At 34.6% G+C, this 23300-nt stretch overlaps 1 protein-coding gene across 1 annotated transcript in view; it reads left to right on the plus strand.

The window, feature by feature from the left end:
• CNTN5 (contactin 5) overlaps nt 1-23300 on the plus strand; it is a 1310719-nt gene that overhangs the window by 842191 nt on the left and 445228 nt on the right. Inside the window, exon 7 of the mRNA XM_026505289.3 lies at nt 12847-12942. Within this exon, the coding sequence (XP_026361074.3) occupies nt 12847-12942 (96 nt within the window). The remainder of the gene's footprint in view (nt 1-12846; nt 12943-23300) is intronic.

Below are 23300 nucleotides of genomic sequence, written 5' to 3' on the forward strand. Positions count from 1 at the left end.
AAATTCTTAGAGGGGAATAATATTTATCAAGTGCTTATTATTGGTCAGTTGTGTGGGTAAGATATTTTTATATGTTAGGAAATTTTTTACAGTAGTCTTCTAAGATATGTCTAATAATTATCTCATCGTGGGTAGGAAGTAAAGCATAGTGAGGTAAAATAATTTTCCCAAGGTACCTGTTAATAAACAGTGATGGTTGAATGTGAATGTAGGTCTTTTGCTTTCAAAGCCCTTATTTTTTATAGCAATATTTTTAAAAATAATTTTAAGATCCACTGGTTAGTTAATAACTTAAATAGTTTATATTAAAATAAGCAATGGAAGTGCAATATTTCTCTTAAAATATTTTCAAACAAATTGATTGAACATTCTTCAGAACTTTTTTCTTTTTTCTTTTCTTTCTTTCTTTCTTTTTTTTTTAAACCATCATCTTCAGTAGGAATAGTTTTCAGTGTGGTTGTGTAGACTGCTGTGAATAAGAGGTTTTGCTGGAAATACATAGAGTTGCCATAAAAAACTATTACAATTACTTGCATCTAGAAACTTTAATTTTTTTGTAATTATTACACAATCAACAAAAAGAAATTTCTTTTTTAAAAAATTGTCTTACACTTTCCATCTCCACTAAAGATTGAAACTGTATATACATGACCTTTTTACTAATAGTAATTTAATAAGTAATTTAATCTTGAGTGAAAATTCTGTTCTAGAAATAACATATTATGCACATGTGTTTCAGTGTTATCTGTAAAGCTCAGTATTTATTGGGAATTTTGGATCTTCTAGGATTATAATTTTGAAAAGATAGGATAGCATAATATCTGGAAAATATCTCAACATTTAGGTATTTCAAAACTAAAATTCATCAAGTATAATAATTATATTCTAAAGATACATATGTAATTGTTTTATTGATTCAAGTACTTATTTATCAATTATTTATTAGGTACCCATAGAATAATGCATTAGGCATTATTTTAAGCAGTGGTAAAACAGTGTTTATTTAAAAATTATATTCTAATGGGTTGGGGAAGACAGTACATTTTAAATCCCATTATATAATGTGTCAGGTGGTCATAAATGTTATGATAGAAAAGTAATCAGAATAAAGAGAACAGAATTTGGGAGACTAAGAAGAAAGAATCTACTGATCAAGGAAGTCCTCTCTGCAAAAATGACATTCCAGCAGAGACCTGCACAGAGTTAAGGAGATCTGTGCAAGTACCTAGGAGGGAGAGTATCCTAGACAGAGAGAAGAGTTAGGGAAAGAGTCTGGAAATATTACAATAAACATAGCAAACAAAAATCCCTGTGCTCATGGACTCTAAATTCTATGTGTGGGAGGCACAATAGACAAGAAAAATAAACAATAGTTTTTGGAGAACAAGTACCACAGAGAAAAGTCAATTAGGGAAGAGAGATAAGGAATGTATATGGGATAATTAGGTTCCACTTTTTGGTAAGATGTCCTTTGAAGATCTCTCTATGAAGGTGACACTAAAATAGAGACCTAAAGGGGGTTTAGGTAACAGCTATGATTGTATCTTGGGAGTGGGGTTAGGGGAAGTTCTACTTGGAGGAAGCAGCAAATACAAAGGCCCTGAGGCAGGACAATACTTGATATATTTTATTTGATTAAAAGCAAGGAAACCAGTGTGCTATAATGGAGGGAAGGAAAATGAATATGGTAGGAGATGGCATCAAGAGGCAACAAATCAAGATAATCTTGATTTGTGGGCCATTGTAAGTGGTTTGACTTTTCCTCTGAGTAATATAGAAAGCCATTTAGGTCAGATGGTCTAACTTCATTTTAAAAGAACCAATTCTGGCTGCTGTGCTGAGAATAGACTTACAGAGAGCAAAGGAAGAAGTAAGGAGACCAGTAGGGTGCTTCCACAACAGTGAAGGTGAGAGATGCCCATGAAAGCTATAAGGAGCATTAGATGTTGTTGGATTTTGGATGTATTATGAAATAGTATCAGTAGGATTTATTCATGAATTGTATGTGGGATGTGAGAGACATATTGGAATCACACATGATTTTTTTCATTTTATCTTACCTGGAAAAATGGAATGATCACTTACTCTTATTGGAAATATTATAGCAATGGTAGGTTGGCAGGTAGGATGGGAGTTCCATTAGGATATGTTATGTTTCAATGCCTATTAGACATTCAAATGGAAATGTCAAGTAAATTGTTTATGCGTGTGTGCTGCTATTCAAGGGAGGTGTCCAAGAAGGAATAAGTTCGATAATTATTCAGTGTAAACATGCTTTTTTAAATACAGGAGGTTATATATAAAATGACCTTGGGAATGGTGTGGATTGAGAAATGAAAAGATCCAAGGACTAAGCTGAGGCCCTGAAATGCTTAGATATTGGAAATATGAGGAGGAATAAGCTAATGGAAGTGAAGAGGAGGGCACAGTGAAGGAAGAAAAATTCAAGCAACAAATTCATTTTCGGTAGAAGGGTGTGGAGAATTCTATCAAATACTGATTATAGGTCAAGTAGCTGAGAACTGAGGAATTGATCAATAAACTTAACAGCGTGAAGGTCATTCGTTTCCTTCATAGTAGTATTTGGTCAGTGGTAGGAAGACAACCAGATTTGAGAAGCTTTTGAGAGAACAGGAATTGTTTGCAGAGTTTGTTTTACCAGGTGGGTAGGGGACAAAAATGGTTGGTACCTAGGGGAAAATGGGGTCAAAGAGCTATTTTTCCTTCCTCTTGTTCTTTTAAATTTTGGAGAAATACCAATATTTTGAATGCTACTGATGATGCAGAAGGGAGATGTGGGCCTTTGATTAGATCAGAGACAGTCATTTATTGATAAGAGAATCAGGAGAAGTGTAGATATAGATAAGTTGATAACTAGTGTGGTAGTGTTACAGGTTGACTTCCCTCAGAAACAGGCTCAATGACTGGAATTTAGTGTGGATGATGGTTATTAAGAAGTGCCCTTTGAATTCATCCACTGGAAGGGAGGAGGAAGGAGAAGATGTGAGGAGAAGGAGCTCTGATGTAGGTTTAGCAGTAACCCCAGATGAAAGCAAGGAGAATCTTTAAAGCTACAATGACTTTCCAGGGTTGTTTGGAGTTGGACCAAGGTAATCAGATCATTATATTCACTCATTGAGCAGTTGTTGGCTGCATGTTACCCAAGGAAGGGATATAACCTTGGTTGAGCTGATTCTCTGTAGCAAAGGCAGCCCCTGAAGGTGCTAAGAGCTGAAAACTGTCATTAAGACTCCCAACAGCTGGGACAAGTCTTTCATTGAAGGGGAATCTGGGACACACATTGCAGTTTGCCCCTAGGAGAAATATATATAAGTGATTTTTTTATTACTTCTGTCTTCTCCAAGATGTAGGAGGGAAGAAGTAGGGAAAAGGGCAAGGGATTGTTTTGAAAGAGAGGTGTAAAAGTATTGTCTAGAGGATAGAGAGAATGGAATCCATAAATGTGCTGGGATCAGTTAGCACAAAGGGCCTGCCTGAGGTTCATGGATGAATTTAGAGCAAAATTAATCATCTTTGTTGATGTTTTTCTCCATTCATATTCCCTTGCCAAGAGCACAATAGGTAGATAGTTTAATTTAACCTAGGCTGAAGTTGTGCTATGGGAGTAAAAAGGAAGAAGAGAGGAGTAAGAAGTCATAGTTGTAGGCAAGGAAGTATTAATTTAATAAAATATTATAAAATGTAAAATAGCTGAAGAGAATAGTTAGGTCCAAAGCTTGAAAGACAATCAAAAGTTGTATCAGTTTTAGGAATTAATGTACTAAATGACTTGCTGATTTTACTAAATGGCACCTTTCCCCAATCTCTATGGGTCTATAATATTCAAAATCTTGATTCATGTTCTATTTATTATTATTATTATTATTATTATTATTATTATTGTTAATTATTTACTTTGCAATGCTCAGTCTTATAGTTTCCTGAGACTTTTAATAAATTAAGACTGATCTGAGTTTGGAAAAACATTTGAACTTATAAGTAAGCAGATAAAAATTATTTACTTCTTAACTATGGAGAACAAACTGATGGATACCAGAAGGGAGGTAAGTGGAGGGTGGGGTGAAAGGGGTGAAGGGAATTAAGAGTACACTTATTTGATGATCCTTAAGTAATATATAGAATTGCTGAATATCTATATTGTAAACATCAAACTAATGTAACACTCTATGTTAATTACACTGAGATTAATTTTTTTGAAAAGTAAAAAATAATAATAATAAAGGGAGAAGAAGTACTTAAGTGAAAAAAAAAAGAATTATTAATATAATTGCTTACCCAGAGCGTAGAAAGTTAAATCAAATATTTAGAACCTCTGCCAGGGTTCATAGACTATCATCACATTAGTCAAACAAATTTATACACAACTTTAGCATTTGAGATTATTTCACTATATATTATTCACTGTTGAAGTAGCTTTTTGTAACATACATCAAGATATCAAAGAAAAGACCTGAGATCAAAAACATTTTTTATCACACTCTGGATAATTGATCTTTTTACAAGAGCAATTACAATTTACTGCTTTACTTATAATGTAATTAAAATTGTCTCTTTTAAGGAAAACATACACTGATATACTTTGGTTTCCTCTTAATCAGTGAACCTTTGGCTGGATGATTCATATCTGATAATATGCAAAGTGAATGACAAGCCACAGCGAGAGATTAGTCATCTGACCCATTATATATAAACAGGAAAAATGGGAATGAAGGAAGTTTCATTGTAATTTGTCATTATCTCATAGATTTACTTCACCACATCTCTAGCTGTACCTTAATTCAATTTTTATCTTCATGTAATAAATGGGAGTGTATATTTTGAGATACCTCTAATTAATTCAACTGATATTTTCAAAAGACTAATTTTAGGGGCACCTGTGTGGCTCAGTCAGTTAAGGGTCTGCCTTCAGCTCAGGTCACAATCCCAGGTTTCTGGGATCGAGCCCTGCATTAGGCTCCCTGCTCAGTTCAGAGCCTGCTTTTCCCTCTTCCTCTGCAGCTCCCTCTGCTTGTGTGCTCTCTCTCTCTCTGTCAAATAAATAAATAAAATCTTTTTTTAAAATAAGCACTCAAATTATTTTATTAAATAATTAACACTTTTAAAAGGTAATATGATGTCACATTCACAGACAACTTATAACAATTATTTTAAAGAATTGTAGATTGTTTCATGTGGTGTAATAGGTAAATATTTAAAGAAATAATCAAATCAATTGAAAAATTCTAAATTAAGAGTATTGGAATAACTCTAGATTAGAAACATGCTAGTTCCACAAATGAATTTGTCATCTTAAAGGTTCAAATCCTGGCTGTGAGTTTTTATTTCTGTTACTTAACCTTAGTGAATCCCAATGTCCTCATCAATAAGTGGGGATAATAAGTCTTTGCCTTCTGTGCTTACAAATTGATCACAGGCTTATGACTCACCCATAACCAAAAGAACACCACAAAGCTTCATGTTTCTATGGCTTTCAGTCAAGGTATCATTCCATAATCAAATTTTAAAAACTATTTTTATTAAGAATACTATTTGTTGTAGTTTCTTAGGGAAAATTTTACATGCAGGCAAATGGCTATGTATTGGAAAATGCTAATTTAATTATCATTCAAAATAAATGTAAGAATTATTTTTTTCATTCTTTACTAATTTTTCCATCTTTATGTCTTTCATCTGTCAGAAAATGATTTTTATAGGAGATCCTTTTGAAGACTATTTCTAAATTCCTAAAATCAACTTAGCCCAACTTTCAAATGTTGAATTGCTTTTGTGCTAATACATTTTATTAAACAATCACATTGATTTTGATTTGCCAATTCACTACTTATTAACTGCAGGACCATAGTCAAGCTTTTATTTGCTCTTCACATAGTTTAGTAATCTTTAAAATGGAGAAATTAATATTTAATCTCCAAGATGTCTAGTATAGAGTATGTATGCTAGTAGCTAATTAATTATTATTTCATTTCCTCTTTTTCATTGTTTTAGAATGTCAAAGATAGTTTCTGAATGAGGTCTGGCCAATTTTTATTACAGGATATTTATATGAGATGCAAAAATCTGACAATGATCTGAATAATCCTAATGATAACAGAAACAATAACAATAAGAAATAAAAGTGTTCAAAGAAGACTTCAATATACACTTTGCAAATGAGGCAAAAAATACAAAGTTAATATTAGAAATCTTCCAGTCATTTTTATAGAAATCATAAAAGTTAAAGCTATGCGGTCCCACAGAAAGAGTACCAATCTTAGTTCTTCTATACTATAATCTTACATAAGAATCTGATACCCTCATGTTAATAATTAATAAAATTCAAGTCTGACATCTTGTTTAAAATGTTTTACCTTTTTCAATCGTTTTAGTTTTTGTAAAAATTCAAACTCAATTTTATGAAGGTTAGAACTCATAATAAATTTTCTGTATTCACAAAACCTTTAATGTTAAGAGAATTAATTGAGAATACCTGGAGCATTGATAACCTAAAGCTTACTAGCACCACCTACAGGATGAATGTATAACCAAGTGCAATTTATTTTATTTTAAAGATTTATTTATTTGAGAAAAAAAGAGAGAGAGCACAGTGTATTGGGGGAAAGGGAGAGAGAATCCCAAGTAGACTCCAGGCCAAGTGTAGAGCCGGACACAGGGCTTGATCTCATGACCCTGAGATCAGGACCTGAGTCAAAATCAAGAGTCAGACATTCAAGTGACTGAGCCACCCAGTCATCCCTAACCAAGTGCAATTTAAAAGCACTCTGGGGGCACCTGGGTGGCTCAGTCATTAAGGGTCTGCCTGTGGCTCAGGGTGTGATCCCAGGGTCTTGGGATCGAGCCCCGCATCAGGCTCCCTGCTCCACTGGAGCCTGCTTCTTCCTCTCCCACTCCCCCTGCTTGTGTTCCCTCTCTTGCTGGCTCTCTCTCTCTGTGTCAAATAAATAAATAAAATCTTTTTATAAATTAATTAATTAATTAAGTACTCTGATTCCTATTCCTTTTTCCAAACATACAACTCTCATACAACAAACATTGTGACTTACTCAGAACGGATTTAAGACTAGGAAATTAAAACCCAGGAGGCAGATGAACCTCAACACATTATTCCTAATTGTATAAGATTTATTCTGTTGAATGGTGTTGGGAAAATTGGGCAGCAACATGTAGAAGAATTAAACTGGACCATTTTCTCACACCATGAATAAAAATAAACTCAAAATAGATGAAAGACCTCAATGTGAGATAGGAAGCCATTAAAATCCTAGAGGAGAACACAGGCAGCAACCTCTTTGACCTTGGCGGAAGAAACTTCTTGCTAGACACATCTCCAAAGGCAAGGGAAACAAAAGTAAAAACGAACTATTGGGACTTCACCAAGATAAAAAGCTTTTATAGAGCAAAGGAAACAATTGACAAAACCAGAAGACAATCAACCGAATTGGGGAAGATATTTGCAAATTAGATAAAGGGTTAGTATCCAAGATCTATAAAAAGCTTATGAAACTCAACATCCAAATCATCATCATCATCATCATCATCATCATCATCATCAACTAGTCAAGAAATGGGCAGAAGATATGAACAGACAATTCTCCAAAGAAGACATATAAATGGCCAACAAACACATGAAAAAATGCTCAACATCACTCGGCATCAGGGAAATGCAAATCAAAACCACAGTGAGATACAATAAATGTTGGTGAGGATGTGGAGAAAGGGGAACCCTCTTACATTGTTGGTGGGAATGCAAACCAGTATAGCCACCCTGGAAAATAGTATGGAGGTTCCTCAAAATGATAAAAATAGACCTACCTTATGACCCAGCACTTGCAATACTAGATATTTATCCAAAGGATATAAACATAGTGATTCAAAGGGGCACATGTACCCCAATGTTTATAGCAGTAATGTCCATAATAGCAAAACTATGGAAAGAGCCCAGATGTCCATCGACAGAGGAAGGGATACATATACATACAATGGAATATTACTCGGCCATCAAAAAATGAAATCTTACCATTTGCAATGACATGGATGGAACTAGAGGGTATTATGCTAAGTAAAATAAGTCTTTCAGAGAAAGACAATTATCATATGATTTCACTCATATGTGGAATTTAAGAAACAAAACAGATGAACATAGGGGTAGGGAGGGAAAAATGAAATAAGATTAAATCGGAGGGGGAGACAAACCCTAAAAGACTTAACTATAGGAAACAAACTGAGGGTTGCTGGAGGGGAGGTGGGTAGGGGGAAGGAATAATTGGGTGATGGGCATTAAGGAGGGCACGTGATGTAATAATGAACACTAGGTGTTATATGTAACTGATTAATATAACACTAGGTGTTATTGTAACTGATTAATCACTGAACTCTATCTCTGAAACCAGTAATACACTATATGTTAATTTAATTTAAAAAAAAAATTTTAAATATATTTATCCTGTTCCCTTGATCCTTTTCCCTCATTTCTCCCCAGTAACTAACCAATCTATTGTACTTAAGCAAGATCATAAGATCAGTGCCCTGAACCCCTTATGTATTTTCTTTTCTCTCTCCAACACTTTCAAATAATTCACCTTTCTAGGCAATGACTTTTGAAATGTTTTCACGTTTATGTGTGCCTGTGCACTATACATACTTAAGGTGTCTTAATGGGTGAAAACCCTTCCCAATTTGTTTGCAAATTTGTTCAACCCACTATACCATCCAGTGTGAACTTTATGAAGTCTTTCAGGAGAAATCCTTTTATAGACCTTACTATTTGTTAACATTATTCTTCCCCTGAGTTACGGAAAATTTTTATCTTGCTGTAACCATGAATGCTAAGACTGGAAATATATCCACCTTTATTTTGGCCTTCTAACTTTAAAGTAAAATTAATGGCCAACTTCTAACAATTTACAAAAGTATATGACAGATATTCTTAAGTGTTAATCTTAACCTACAGGATTCATACCATACCCATTTTATCTTCACCTGGAGTCTGTAACCATTTGTTTGATCTTTTTGTGTTACAGACAAATGTATTTTAAGCTGTTTCAAACCCTTTGTGGAATAATGCAAGGAAGAAAAGGGAAGAAAGGAGGAAATGTAGGCAGGTGGAGGAAGGAAGGAGAGAAAGAAAGGAAAAAACCTGGAGTGTGTGTGTGTGTGTGTGTGTGTGTGTGTGTGTGTGTGTGTAGCTCAGATTTAGGAGAATATCATGAAGTGCTACATGGTAACTCATAAGTATAGCTGTGACAAGCTGAAGCTGTGATAGTTTGGGCTCATACATCTATTTGGTGGCACAGATTCCTCTCAGCTGGGTCTATGGAAAGTTGGTCCAAGTAGATATGATTAGTTCATACATCTACATCTTTCCTTTGCATCTTTTCTGTAACCCCAGTACCTAACATTGTGTTCAGTGTGTGGTTTGCATTGAAGAAATATTTATTAAATAAATGGGTGAAATGATTTGTCTTACAGCTGTTGAATATGCTGCAAATCACACATACTAAACCTATATTTTAACTGTCATGCGAGGTTCTCAAATCATTTATTATATACCTGTTTTTCTTTGCATGGTTCATCGAGGATGAATAGGTACAATACTTCTGTAAGCTGCAGTTCTAGTTAAAGCTCCACTATCAAACTCTGCATGAGCTTCTGAACTTGGAAAAAAAAAATTGAGGAAAGACAAGGCCTAGAGCCCTGTGATTCTTGATCACAAACTTTCTCCTCCAGTCCATTACTTGTCTATTTGTCCACATACTATTTTATAAGTTCAGAAAGGGGTTTATTTCAGTTCAAGACTTTAACATGAATTTTGGAGTCTTTGTACTAAAATTTTAATTCTTATTCATTTTTCCCTTACAAGTCAAAAATAGAACATATCAACATGTACTTTTTATCGTGTGTCAATAAAATAATCAAATCTCCATCTATAAAAGCTCTTGTTTTTTATCTTCTTGATATATACAATGTACATCCTATTAAAATAATGTAATAAGCACTCAAACTAAGTTCTTTGATGAGTACCTCCAAATAAAGTAACTGCTTTTTATTCACAATGAGATAAAAATAACCAGCTATATTTTTACTAAGACTAGTCTGTCCAATTGCCATCCCACTCCAACCAAGGATAATTTTTTTTCACATACATCATTCTGCCACAGATCAACCAGAATCTTGTCTAATACAAGGACCATTTTTACATTATAGATAATAATGTTTCACTTTTTTTTCCTAGGAAGAAGGATTTAAATGAGAAAAGTACACTTCCTATGAAAGTACAGTCGCCTTTCTAGTATTTTTCCACATGTCTTATGAAAGAAAGAAATGTATTCATACTTGAAAAAAATCCATATATCTTTGTACTGTGGCACTATACTTCCTAGGAAATGATGACACAGAAAATTCCATGAGGAAATGTTGAATTATACCTGTACTAACAGCTGATACCCAATAAAGCAATTACAACTTAGTGTTATCTTTCGGGTCATTGTGATCTCAAAACACAATTTGGGTCATAATTATTCTAATTTTCTTCTCTTTTTCATGTCTAATTTCTAGGCCATGCCTGTACTTCAGTTTCTCAGATACAGAAATTAATTTAGGACTGTTCTTTATTAAAATATTCTGTTTACTATAATAAGTTGATTTGAAATGTCATAATAAGCATAACATAAACTTGTAGTAAATGTATTAGAAGCTACATATATGTTTTTCAAAAATCATTTAAGAAATTCAGTTATGATACATTGATATCCAAATAGCCTTCCAAAGTTTATAAATTCAGTGAGGATGAAAAAAAGAAAATAAAGCCATATAATCCCTAAAGAGTCATTACAGCCTTAATGCAATTACTGCTTCACTGTGTCTAGGAGTAGTCAAAGGAAGTCAAATTAGAAATCTTTCCATGCTTGTTTTCATATTGAGATCTTTTATTGGGAAAAAGACAGTTTCTATCCATAAGAATCAATGCATAGGAATTTAAAGCCATGAGTCACACATATTTGAAAATGAGTAAACTTGATTTTTACCAGAAGTTAGTGGGGATGTTTTCAATCCACCATCAAAAAAAAAAAAAAAAAAAAAGAATTAGAATTAAGGCAATTCTTTCTAATCTATCCAGTTTGTGAAATGCTTAACTATTGGCAATGAAGCATAGAATTTTTTTTAAAGTTTTATTTATTTATTCATGAGAGACAGAGAGAGAAAGAGACAGAGGCAGACTGAGAAGCAGGTTGCTTCTGCAGGGAGCCTGTTGCAGGACTCAGTCCCAGAACCCTGGGTCACCATCTGAGCTGAAGGCAGACCCTTAACCGACTGAGCCACCCAGGTGCCCTGAAGCATAGAATTATGTGTAAATGTCTAAACACTTTCATCAATATTGAATACTTCTCTATTTATTTGGCATTATGCCTTCACTGTTTAGTAGTTCCTCATGATTTTGAATATGGGATATTAAAGTTAGTGATTTATCTCCTTCATAGAACTTCAGTGTATTTTCTCAACTACTTACTCTCATCATTTGTCAGATTAACAAACATTAAACTTGAGGGTCTACATTGTATTACTGTGAAACATACTATTTTAATGTGAAGTAATGAGAAGTTTCAAAAAAACCCCTTTTACAATAGGTGAATAATAGAGGGAAAGGTAGAACATTTTCAAGAAGTATTTTTCACTAAGGGAACATGCTTTTACAGATTGAGAATTTTGGGACAATGTTTATTTATAAAAATTTTGAAATCCTACCATTTCTAGGAAACTATTCTTTTTTTTAAGATTTTATTTATTTATTTGAAAGAGAGAGAGTGAGTGAGAGAGAGAGCACGAGTGGGGGAAAAGGCAGAGGGAGAGGGATGAGCAGACTCCCCACTGAGCAGGGAGCCTGATGCAGGGCTCAATCCTAGGACCCTGGGATCATGACCTGAGCCAAAGGCAGCCGCTTAACCAACTGAGCAACCCAGGCACCCTGTGGGAAAACATTCAAAAATCATATCTTTGATCAACTTAGCTCATAAAGGGGGAAAGGGCCATATCTACTGAAGTATGAGTAGATTAATAAACAATAATAGAAATACAAATATGACTCATTTTTTAGGTCACTTTATTTTTAGGAAAGTATTTTCAAATTGTGCAAATGCAACATAATTTAAGAGAAGAGAGTTGAACCTCAATCAATGCTATAATTCTTCATACAGATAGTTGGGTATTTTGATAACTACAATATTCCCAGAGTAATGAAAATGGATGAGTATAATTAATTTGTACAAGCCATTCTAGGCTGCTATAAAATGAAAATAACATGACTTTTCCACTCACATTTATAGAAAAAGAATACTTTATATCCTCATTATATTCTGCTAGAGCATACAAGTCTCTCTAATTTGGAAAATTCATGCTTGGTTTTACACACCATTCCTGGCATGACATAATGAGACACCAAGTTGGACACCAGACACCCATAACCACTTCTATTTCTCTTCTCACTTTGCAATTTGGTTTTATTAGTAGTAGAAAAATCAATATGTAGGAAATATTGTAAAGAAATAAAAGGACTATTTAATATGTTATAAATGTATTGTCTATTTTCTTTCTATATTGGCAACTTGCATGCACTATAAAAAATAGTGTGTAGTGCATATAATCTGAAAATTGTGGTATTTAAAATTGTATGGTATAGATTTATTTTTTAGGCCCTGATAATGAGATAAAAGTAGGTACAAGTTATAAAAGTAGAAATTCTTTAAGTTTTGTTTTTTCGTTTTTTTTTTGTTGTTGTTGTTTGTTTGTTTTTTGTTTTTTGCCTTGCATCTAAATGCTGTGTTATATTGACAGATCTGGGAAATTTTAGTGGCCGGACAAGAAGTGCAGTCTCTGTGAGGGAAGGCCAGGGGGTTGTTCTGCTGTGCTCTCCTCCGCCTCATTCACCAGGTACAGTAGGATGCCATTCTATATTGCTGCTGATCTCTTTTACTATATGCTCATTCTTTTAGAGAGGGTATTGACTAAGAAACATTCCAGGTGAAATGTGCATGGTTTCTTTGAAATGTATTGCAGTACCAGCTGAGTAATTAAAGATCATATACTCTAACTACCACTGGACAGAAGACTGCACTCCTATGATAAGATTGCTTTATTGCCATTCTAACTGTTGATTGTTATGGTTATGTCTCTGCCTGCCACCAGTGAGGAATACATTGCCTGGAGCACAAGGAATATGATAAACTGAGAGAGTAAAAACTTCTCAAAATTATTTGGAGTGTCAGAGTTGAGTTAACTGAATAACAATGTGCATCTTGTTTCAGAAGATAAGCTTGAAACTGGGTTGTTTATGGTATTGCTTGTCACACTGGAACAAAAACTGCTAAGAAATATATACATATTTTTGAGTTTCAAACAAGACTATGATTTATGAATGACTTTTTGGCCACTTGAGCTCTTATTTATAAAAGTCATAGCAATAGGTAAGTACTTCATGGGGTTTAGAGGAACAGAATAGTAAACTGTGCTCAGATTAATTATAGTCCCTTGGCCAACCCAGGTAATTATACTTCTCATACTTTTTTTTAAATTCTATAATTTGAGATGAATACCTCTTTGTATTTCAGTATAGTTTTCCTATAATACAATTTAAGAGTGGCCAGTATAAATTAGAGAGAGAGAATCAAATGTCTATCTGAAAAATAACAAAGACCTTAGCGTTAACAGGAAACAGAATTCAGGGTCCTGGCATCTCAATCAATTTTTCTTCTTTGTTTAGTGTGAAAATCATACTTGTTTCTAGGTTGTAATTATCAGTATAGTAATGGGACCCAATTTTGTTCTACCATAGATAATTTTTATCATAAATTACAATAGAATCTCAATCAATTTTCTTAAAATTTCTCAACTTTATATGGCCCCTTTCTAAGTGTTTTGAGATAAAAATAAATTATGTTTTAACAGAAAAATATTTTTAAAAAAAACATTTGGCTTTGAAACTCAGATAATAATTACTGTCAGGAACAATTTTTGAGTTTTCCCTACCTAATTCTTTTATGTCAATTCAGCCCGTTCCTTTTGTGAATAGTTGGGGGCCTTTTAGAGTAAACATGTTTTGTCTTACCTGCTTGGGATTCTAGATTTAGATTCTTTCAAGGCAACATGTGTTTTAACTTTTTTTCTATGGATAAGACAAAAAATTTTAGTAGATTTAAGAGAATCCTCTAGCATCAATATATGTTAGTCTAATGTTGTGTTATTAGATTTAGTTTAAGGAGCAGTATTAGATGAATAATTGTTAAAGATAAAAGAGAAGAAGGAAGAGGAAGACAACAAAGGAACCTGTTCTATAAAGGATGAAAGTGTTCACTGTCAAACCTATAGGAGTTAACATGAAAGCAGGATTTTTTGAAATATAATCTATATCTCAAGGCTGTTAGAACATGTGCAGAAATGGGAAATGTGAAAGAATGACACAGGAAGCAAAACTGCAAGATTACACAAAGACAAATTATCCAATTGCCAAAGAAAACTACAGAGATTTCTAATGTGGAAAAACAGCAATAATGAATTGCATACATGATAAGCAAGAGATAAGAATATGTATTAATAAATAAAATAAATAAATAAATAAAAATCTGATATCTGATTGAGATCAATGAGAGTAATGCCAGATGGTTGCTATCATGTATATGTTGTAAGAAATATTAGCCTGGGGGCATCTGGCTGCCTCAGTTCGTGGAGCATGTGACTCTTGATCTCGGGAGCTTGATCTCTACATTGGGTGTAGAGATTACTTAAGAAATAAAAATTTTTTTAAAGAAATATTTGAGTGATTGTGTATGTTAATATGGTAGGAGAGGTTGTAGTCTACTAGGTACTCATTTCGGGGTTTTATGTCAAATGATCCACTCAAATATCAATGTTAGCACCACAGAGTTTTAGGGGATATGCTCATGGCCCAAAATAACAGGAGTTATTCAGCATCCAGACCAATGTCTAACTCTTACCAGAAGGGTAGTTTTCTCCTGATCAGCCAAATTCTATCTTTAAGGTTCTTTTTTGAACATCCCTTTTATATTCTTGCTCCAACTGAAACTTGCATATACCCTGAAGACATGGCTTTCCCACAGCCCTTTAAAGTCATGGCTATTTATTCTTCCAATTCGTAAATGCCATTCAGAGTAAGATTAGAACAGATGTCCCCCTTTCTCCTCATTACTCATTCTCCCTTCTTCCTCCTTACAAACCCTTAGTTTTGAATTTCAAACCATTAGAACTCTATTCTTTCTTGTTGAAGTCATTTACACTCTCCAGCTTATTATCTTCATTTCCTGAGATTTTACCACCTAGGTCACTGTCAATTTCTTCAATACTGTTCCAGCCTTAATATTTGGTCATTTTAATAGAGGTCTTACAACATCCTGTTCTCTTCATTCTTTTTATTTCTCCATTGGGATGCTCTTATTTACAACGAACCGTGGCCACTTGATCTATTATTACCAACATCTACAGTCTCTCAATTGCCACACTTCTATTCTCTGATTAGCATCTACTACCTTCTGCTCACTCCTTCCAGTACCCTGAAATCCTTTCATGTCATTGAAATCTACAAATCATTGATCCTAGCTCCTTTTCACTCTACTTCCCCTCCTTTGATTCTCACTTTTCTCCTTCAGTGATTATCATTTTCTTGCATAGGGCTCCAATTTTCTCATCCTTCTTATGCTTCATCACACTGACTCAACAGTTGGCAAAACCTTAATCCTAATGTAGATCCAACTTTTAGCTTACTTCATGCCCAGACCTACTCAATTTAATATAACTGTAAAAGAAAAGAGCCAGAGAGATTTACGCAGACTGATCCGAGTTTAAAAACCGAACTATGAATTTCAAGTGCACTTTAATGCTGATCAGAAATTTTAAAAAGAAAACAGTTCTCTTACTGTAATTCTGTCAAATCTTCAGTATGTCTCCCATCTTTCAGTTTTTCTGCTATCCCCACTCTCTGCTTGCTGATAACCATGCATCCAACATCACTGGGTCACTGGGAAAAGGAAGGCAATTGGGAGATAACTTCCACAGCCTTCACCACCAAATGAAACATTCATTAGCATCTGTACTGATAGATTTTAAAATCCTCCACCCACCTTTTTTTTTTCTTTTCTTTCTTTCTTTCTTTCTTTCTTTCTTTCTTTCTTTCTTTCTTTCTTTCTTTTTTTTTTTTAGAGAGAGAGAGTACATGCGGGAGACTGGGGGGGGGGGGAGACATAGGGAAAGAGAGAGAATCTTAAGCAGGCTCCACACCCAGCACAAGCCTGATGGGGGAGGAGGGGAAGGCTCCATCTCACAACCCTGAGATTATGACCTGAACTGAAACCAAGAGTTGAATGCTTAACTGACTGAGCCACCCAAACACCCCTTCCCTTTCTAAGTATAGATGCACTGTTGTGCTTTTACAGCCAATCCCTTAACTTGTGCACTATAGTTCATCCTTTTTCTGTCTACTTCAAGAAATCACTTTAGTGAAGATGATCTGCATCTTCACCAGAGATTATTTAGTCTTTTCTTGATCATTCCCAGCAGCATGCAACTATACTGTCTCTTCCTTCACCTGAAAACAAAACAAAGCAAAGCTCTCTTGGCTCTTGTCATCTTTCACCTACTACCTCATTTTTCTGTTCCTTTTTATCACAAACTCTTCAAAACCTTTGTCTGTCATACTTTATCTAATCCCACTACTTTGATTCTCTCTCTCTGTCTCTGTCCCCTTTTCTCTGCCTCTCTCTCTTCTTAAAAAGTAGATTTATTGAAGGACAATTTATATCCTAGGAAACTCACTCATTTTAAGTATAGTTCACTGAGTTTTAGCAAATTTATAGTTGTGCTACCATTACCAAGATCTAGTGTTACAATACTTCCATCATTTCACAAAGGTACTCCCACCCAATTTTCCCATTGATCTACTTTTTTAGAAAATTCATTCTAACTGAATCCAATCATACAGTGTTCAGTCTGTGTTTATATATATGTGGTGAGAGAGAGAGAGTGGATGTGTGTTTGGTTTCTTTTACTTAGTTTAATGTTTCTAAGTTTCAGTCATATTATGGCACATATCAGTAGTTTGTTAGTTTGTGTTGCTGAATAGTTTTCCATTGTATAGGTATACCCCGTTCTGTTTATCCATGACTCAGTTGATGGGCATTTGGATTATTTTCAGTCTTCAAGTTATTGGTCACTTCATCCTCCATAAAATACTTTCTTGTTTAGCTTTTAAATACTTACATCTCTGAAACATATCTCTAATCAGGACTCTGGATTGTATATTCATTTGCCTATTTGACATTTCCAATCAGAATGGTTAATAGGCATGTCAAGACTAACCATGTCTAAAACTGCACTTCTGGTTATATCTTCCCCAAAACTGCTCCACCTGCAGTCTTTTCCAACTCAGTCAAAGGCAATTCCATCTCTTACTCTCCATCAGGCCTTAGAGTCATTTTTAACTTCTCACTTTCTGACACCCCACATATAAACCATCAGCAATTTCATTGGCCCTACTCAAAATTTTATCCAAAGTCTGACCATTTCTCAAACCCTCTACTGCAGCTTTCTAGAATGAACCACTATCATCTCCTACCTGGGTTATTCACAATAGCGTCTTAATTAATCTCCCTTGTTTTTGATTTTTTTCAATCTATTCTTAACATAATAACCAGAGTGATTCTTTAAAATGAAGTTGTGTCATGTCACATCCCCCCCACCCCCCACACAAGACACTCTAAAAATTCCCCATCTACTAAGGGCTGAATTGAGTTACCCCAAAATTCATATGTTGTGTGATGGTATTCTGAGATGGGGCCTTTGGGAGGTAATTAAGTTTAGATAAGATCATGAGGGTGTGGCCCTCAAGATGGGATTAGTGTCCTTATGAGCAGAGACACTAGAGAACTTGCTCTCTCTCTCTCTCCCTCATGTAAGATTATAGAACAGAAGCAGTATGTGCAAGTCAGAAAGAGAGCTCTCACCAGAAACCAACTATGCTGGTACCCTGAACTCAGATTTCTGGACTCAAATACTGTGGGGGAAAAAAATTTCTGTTGTTCAAGCCACCAGTCTATGGTATTTTGTTATGACACTCAAACAAACTATTACACTGTCTAATTAAGAATCAAAGCCAAAGTTCTCATAGTGGCTTCAACAGCCCTCACCATGTAGTAAGAGATCCTTTCTTACCACTTTGTCCTCATAATGATGTTGCAAATGAACATAATTATAAAATACATAAATGAAATGTGATTCTCATCATTAATAGAGAAGAATAAAATGTGAAATTTGTATGTTTGCCAAAGGAACAAACTGAAAGCTAAAGGATTGGAATTATTCATTGAAAGCACAATCATACTAAGAAATAGTGATTTAATTCTAGCCTTGCTTGGCCAATTAAAAGGAGAACTCTGAAAATGTCTCAGGAAAGTCAAATAAAAAATTATTACTGAAGAGGCAAGGTTAAAGTGCAGCAAGAATAAGCCAAGGCTAATCAATGAAAGAAGCCTAGGGTTTGAGTACCTGCTCTGACACCTATTATGATCTCAACAACTGCCTTCTTTTTGGTGGAATGAGGTTGTGTATTGTGAAATGAGTATAAAACCTGATACATAAAACCTCAGACCCAAATTTCTGTATCATCCAAATAGTCGTGTAGATCATCATAGCATAACTATTTAACTGATACTTAATTCTAGTTTGGGCCTCTCTCTTCTTTTACTTTCTTATTTCAAATCATAATTATTTTATTACTTTTTTATCATGATTTTATTAATTTTTTATTTCAAGTTTTTATTTAAATTCCAGTTAGTTAACATAGAGTGTGATATTAGTTTCATGAGTAGAATTTAGTGATTCATCACTTACATAAAACACCCAGTGCTCACCACAACAAATACCCTCCTTAATCCCCATCACCCATTTAGCCCATCTCCCATGGACTTCCCCTCCAGCAGCCCTCAGTTCATTCTCTATAGTTAAAGGTCTGTTTCATGGTTTGCCTCTCTCTCTTTTTTCCTATGTTCCTCTATAAGTGAAATTCCACATATGAGTGAAATCATATGGTATTTGTCTTTTCTGACTGAATTATTTCCTTACATAGTACATTCTAGCTCCATCCATGTCATTGCAAATGACAAGCGTTCATTCTTTTTATGGTTGCATAGTATTCCATTGTATTCTATCCCAATACGTACAATATTTTTTAAAATTTTATTTAAAATAAATTAATTAACAAATACTGTATTGTTAGTTTCAGAGGTAAGGTTTAGTGATTATCAATTACATGTAACACTGAGTGCTCATTACATCAAGTGCCCTTCCTAATGCCCATCACCGAAATATCCCTTTCCCCCCACCTACCTCCCCTCCAACAACCCTCAGTTTGTTTCCTATAGTTAAGAGTCTCTTATGCTTTGTCTCCCTCTCTGATTTTGTCTTATTTTATTTTTCCTTCCTTACCCCATGTTCATTTGTTTTGTTTCTTAAATTCCACATATGAGTGAAATCATATGATAATTGTTTTTCTCTGAAAGACTTACTTTGCTTAGCATAATACCCTGTAGTTCCATCCACGTCATTGCAAATGGTAAGATTTCATTTTTTGATGGCTGAGTAATATTCCATTGTATGTATATGTATCCATTCCTCTGTCAGTGGACATCTGGGCTCTTTCCATAGTTTTGCTATTATGGACATTACTGCTATAAACATTGGGGTGCATGTGCCCCTTTAGATCTCTATGTTTGTATCCTTTGGATAAATACCTAGAATTGCAATTGCTGGGTCATATGGTATGCCTATTTTTATCTTTTTGAGGAACCTCCATACTGTTTTCCGTAGTGGCTGTACTGGTTTGCATTCCCACCAACAATGTAAGAGGGTTCCCCTTTCTCCACATCCTCAGCAACATTTGTTGTATCTCATTGCAGTTTTGATTTGCATTTCCCTGATGATGAGTGAGGCTAAGCATCTTTTCAAGTGTCTGTCAGCCATTTGTATGTCTTCTGAGGAAAAATGTCTATTCATGTCTTCACTTTATTTTTTAACTGGATTATTTGTTCTTTTGGGTGTTGAGTTTTATAAATTCTTTATGCATTTTAGATACTAACCCTTTATCAGTTATGTCATTTGCAAATATCTTCTACCATTTCAAAGGTTGTCTTTTAGTTTTGTTGATTGTTTCCTTCACTGTGCAGAAGCTTTTTATCTTGATGAAGTCCCAACGGTATATTTTTGCTTTTGTTTCCCTGCCTCAAGAGACCTATCTAGTAAGATGATGTTAAGGCTAATGTCAAAGAGGTTACTGCCTGTGTTCTTCACTAGAATTTTAATGGTTTCCTGTCTCACACTGAGGCCTTTAAATCCACTCTGAATTAATTTTTGTGTATAGTGTAAAAATGTGGTCTAATTTCATTCTTTTGCATGTTGCTGTCCAGTTTTCCCAACACCATTCATGGAAGAGACTGTCTTTTTTTCCATTGGATCCTCTTTCCTGCTTTGTTGAAGAATAACTGACCATATAGGTGTGGGTCCATTTCCGGGCTTTCTATTCTGTTCTTTTGATGTATAGTCTGTTTTTGGGTCAGTACCATACTGTCTTGATTGCTACAGCTTTGTAATATAACTTGAAGTCTGGAATTGTGATACCTCCAGCTTTGCTCTTCTTTTTCAGGGTTGCTTTGGCTATTTGGGTCCTCTATGCTTCCATATAAATTTTAGGATTATTTGTTCTAGTTCTGTGGAAAATGCTGTTGGTATATTGATAGAGATTGCAGTAAGTGTGTAGGTTGTTTTGGGTAGTATAGACATGTTAACCATGTTTGTTCTTCCAATCTAGAAGCATGGGGTGCTTTTCCATTTCTTTGTGTCCTCTTCAAATTCTGTCATAAGTGTTCTTTAGTTTTCAGAGTACAGATCTTTCACCTCTTTGGTTAGGTTTATTCCTAGGTATCTTGTGGTTTTTGGTGCAGTTGTAAATGGGACTGATTCCTTGATTTCTCTTTCTGCTGCTTCCTAATTGGTGTATAGTAATGCAACCGATTTCTGTACATCGAGTTTGTATCCTTTGGCTTTACTGAATTTGTGTATCAGCTCTAGCAGCTATCATGTCATCTGTGAATAATGAAAGTTTGACTTCTTCCTTGCCAATTTGGATGCCTTGTATTTCTTTTTGTTGTCTGATAGCTGAGGCTAGGGCTTCCAGTACCATGTTAAATAATAGTGGTGAGAATGGACATCCCTGGCTTGTTCCTGACCATAGAGGAAACTTTCTGTTTTTCCCAGTTGAAGATGGGAAAATAGCTGTGGGTTTTTTCATCTGTGGCCTGTATTATGTCGAGGTATGTTTCCTTTAACCCTACTTTGTTGAGGGTTTTTATCATGAATGGATGTTGTCCTTTGTCAAATGCTTTTTCTGTATCTACTGAGAGGTTCTGATCCTTTCTTTTATTAATGTAGTGTATCAAATTGATGGATTTGCAAATATTGAACCATCCTGCAGCTCAGGAATAAAACCCACTTGATCCTGGTGAATGATTCTTTTAATGTTCCATTGGATTTGATTTGCTCATATTTTATTGAGAATGTTTGCATCCATGTTCATTAGGGACATTGGCCTGCAATTCTCTTTTTTAGTGAGGTCTTTCTCTCGTTTTGAAATCAAGGTGCTGCTGGCCTCATAGAATGAGTTTGAAAGTTTTCCTTCCATTTCTGTTTTTTAGAACAGTTTGAGAAGAATGGGTATTAATTCTTCTTTAAATGTTTGGTAGAATTCCCCTGTGAAGCCATCTGGCCCTGGAGTTTTGTTTGTTAGGAGATTTTTGTATTCCTGATTCAATTTCTATGCTGGTTATCACTCTGTTCAAGTTCTCTCTTTCTTCCTGTTTCAGTTTTGCTAGTTCATATGTTTCTAGGAAAATATCCATTTCTTCCAGGTTGTCCAATTTGTTGGCATATAATTTTTCATCATATTCCCTTTTAATTGTTTGTATTTCTGTGGTGTTGGTTGTGATCTGGCCTCTTCCATTCATGATTTTATTTGGATCCTTCCTCTTTTCTTTTTGATAATCCTGACTAGTGGGTTATCAATTTTATAATTCTTTCAAAGAACCAGCTCCTGGTTTCATTGATCTATTCAGCTTTTTTGTTTGTTTGCTTGCTTCTGTATCATTTATTTCTGCTCTAATCTTTTTATTTCCCTTCCTCTGCTGGCTTTAGGCTTCATATGCTATTCTTTTTGTTGTTGTTCCTTTAGGTGTTAAGTTAGGTTTCCTATTTGAGATTTTTCTTTCTTCTTGAAGTAGGCCTATATTACTACATACTTCCCTCTTAAGACTGCTTTTGCAGCCTCCCAACAGTTTGAACCAATGTGCTTTCATTTTCTTGTGTGTGTGGAGATATATATATATCTCCACACACATTTATATTCTTTCTTTAAATTCCTGGTTGACCCATTCATTCTTTAGCAGGATGTTTTTTAACCTCCAGGTATATGTGGTCTTTCCAAATTTTTTCTTGTGGTTGACTTCAAGGTTCATAGTGTTGTGGTCAGAAAAAATGCATGATATGATCTCAGTCTTTCTGTATTTGTTGAGGACTGAGTTGTGACCCAGTATGTGATCTATTCTGGAGAACGTCACATGTGCGCTTGAAAAGAATGTGTATCCTACTGTTTTAAAATGCAGTGTTCTGAGTATATCTGTGAAGTCCATCTGATCCAGTGTATCATTCAAAGCCATTCTTTCCTTGTTGATTTTCTGCTTAGATTATCTGTCCATTGCTCTAAGTAGGGAGTTAACATTCCTCACTATTATTGTATTATTATGAATGAATTCCTTTATGCTTATTATTAATTGTTTTCTATATTTGAGTGCTTTCATGTTTGGGGCATAAATATTTATAATTCTTATATCTTCTTTTGTATAGACCTCTTTATTATGACATAGTGCCCTTCTACATCTCTCGTTACAGTCTTTGGTTTAAAATCTAGTTTCTGTAATACAGGTATGGCTATTCTGGCTTTCCATTAGCATAAATATTTCTCCATCCCCTCACTTTCAATCTGTAAGTATCTTTAGGTCTGAAATGAGTCTCTTGTAGGCAATGTATAGATGGGTCTTGGTTTTTTTATCCATTCTGACACCCTAAGGTTTTTGAATGGAGGTTTTAGCCCATTTACATTCAGAATGATTATTGATAGATATGAATTTAATGCCATGTTATTATTTTTTTAAGTTTTTACTTTTTAATTTTTTTTCAGA

Source organism: Ursus arctos, unplaced genomic scaffold (genome assembly GCF_023065955.2).
Source record: "Ursus arctos isolate Adak ecotype North America unplaced genomic scaffold, UrsArc2.0 scaffold_22, whole genome shotgun sequence".
Lineage (NCBI taxonomy): Eukaryota > Metazoa > Chordata > Mammalia > Carnivora > Ursidae > Ursus > Ursus arctos.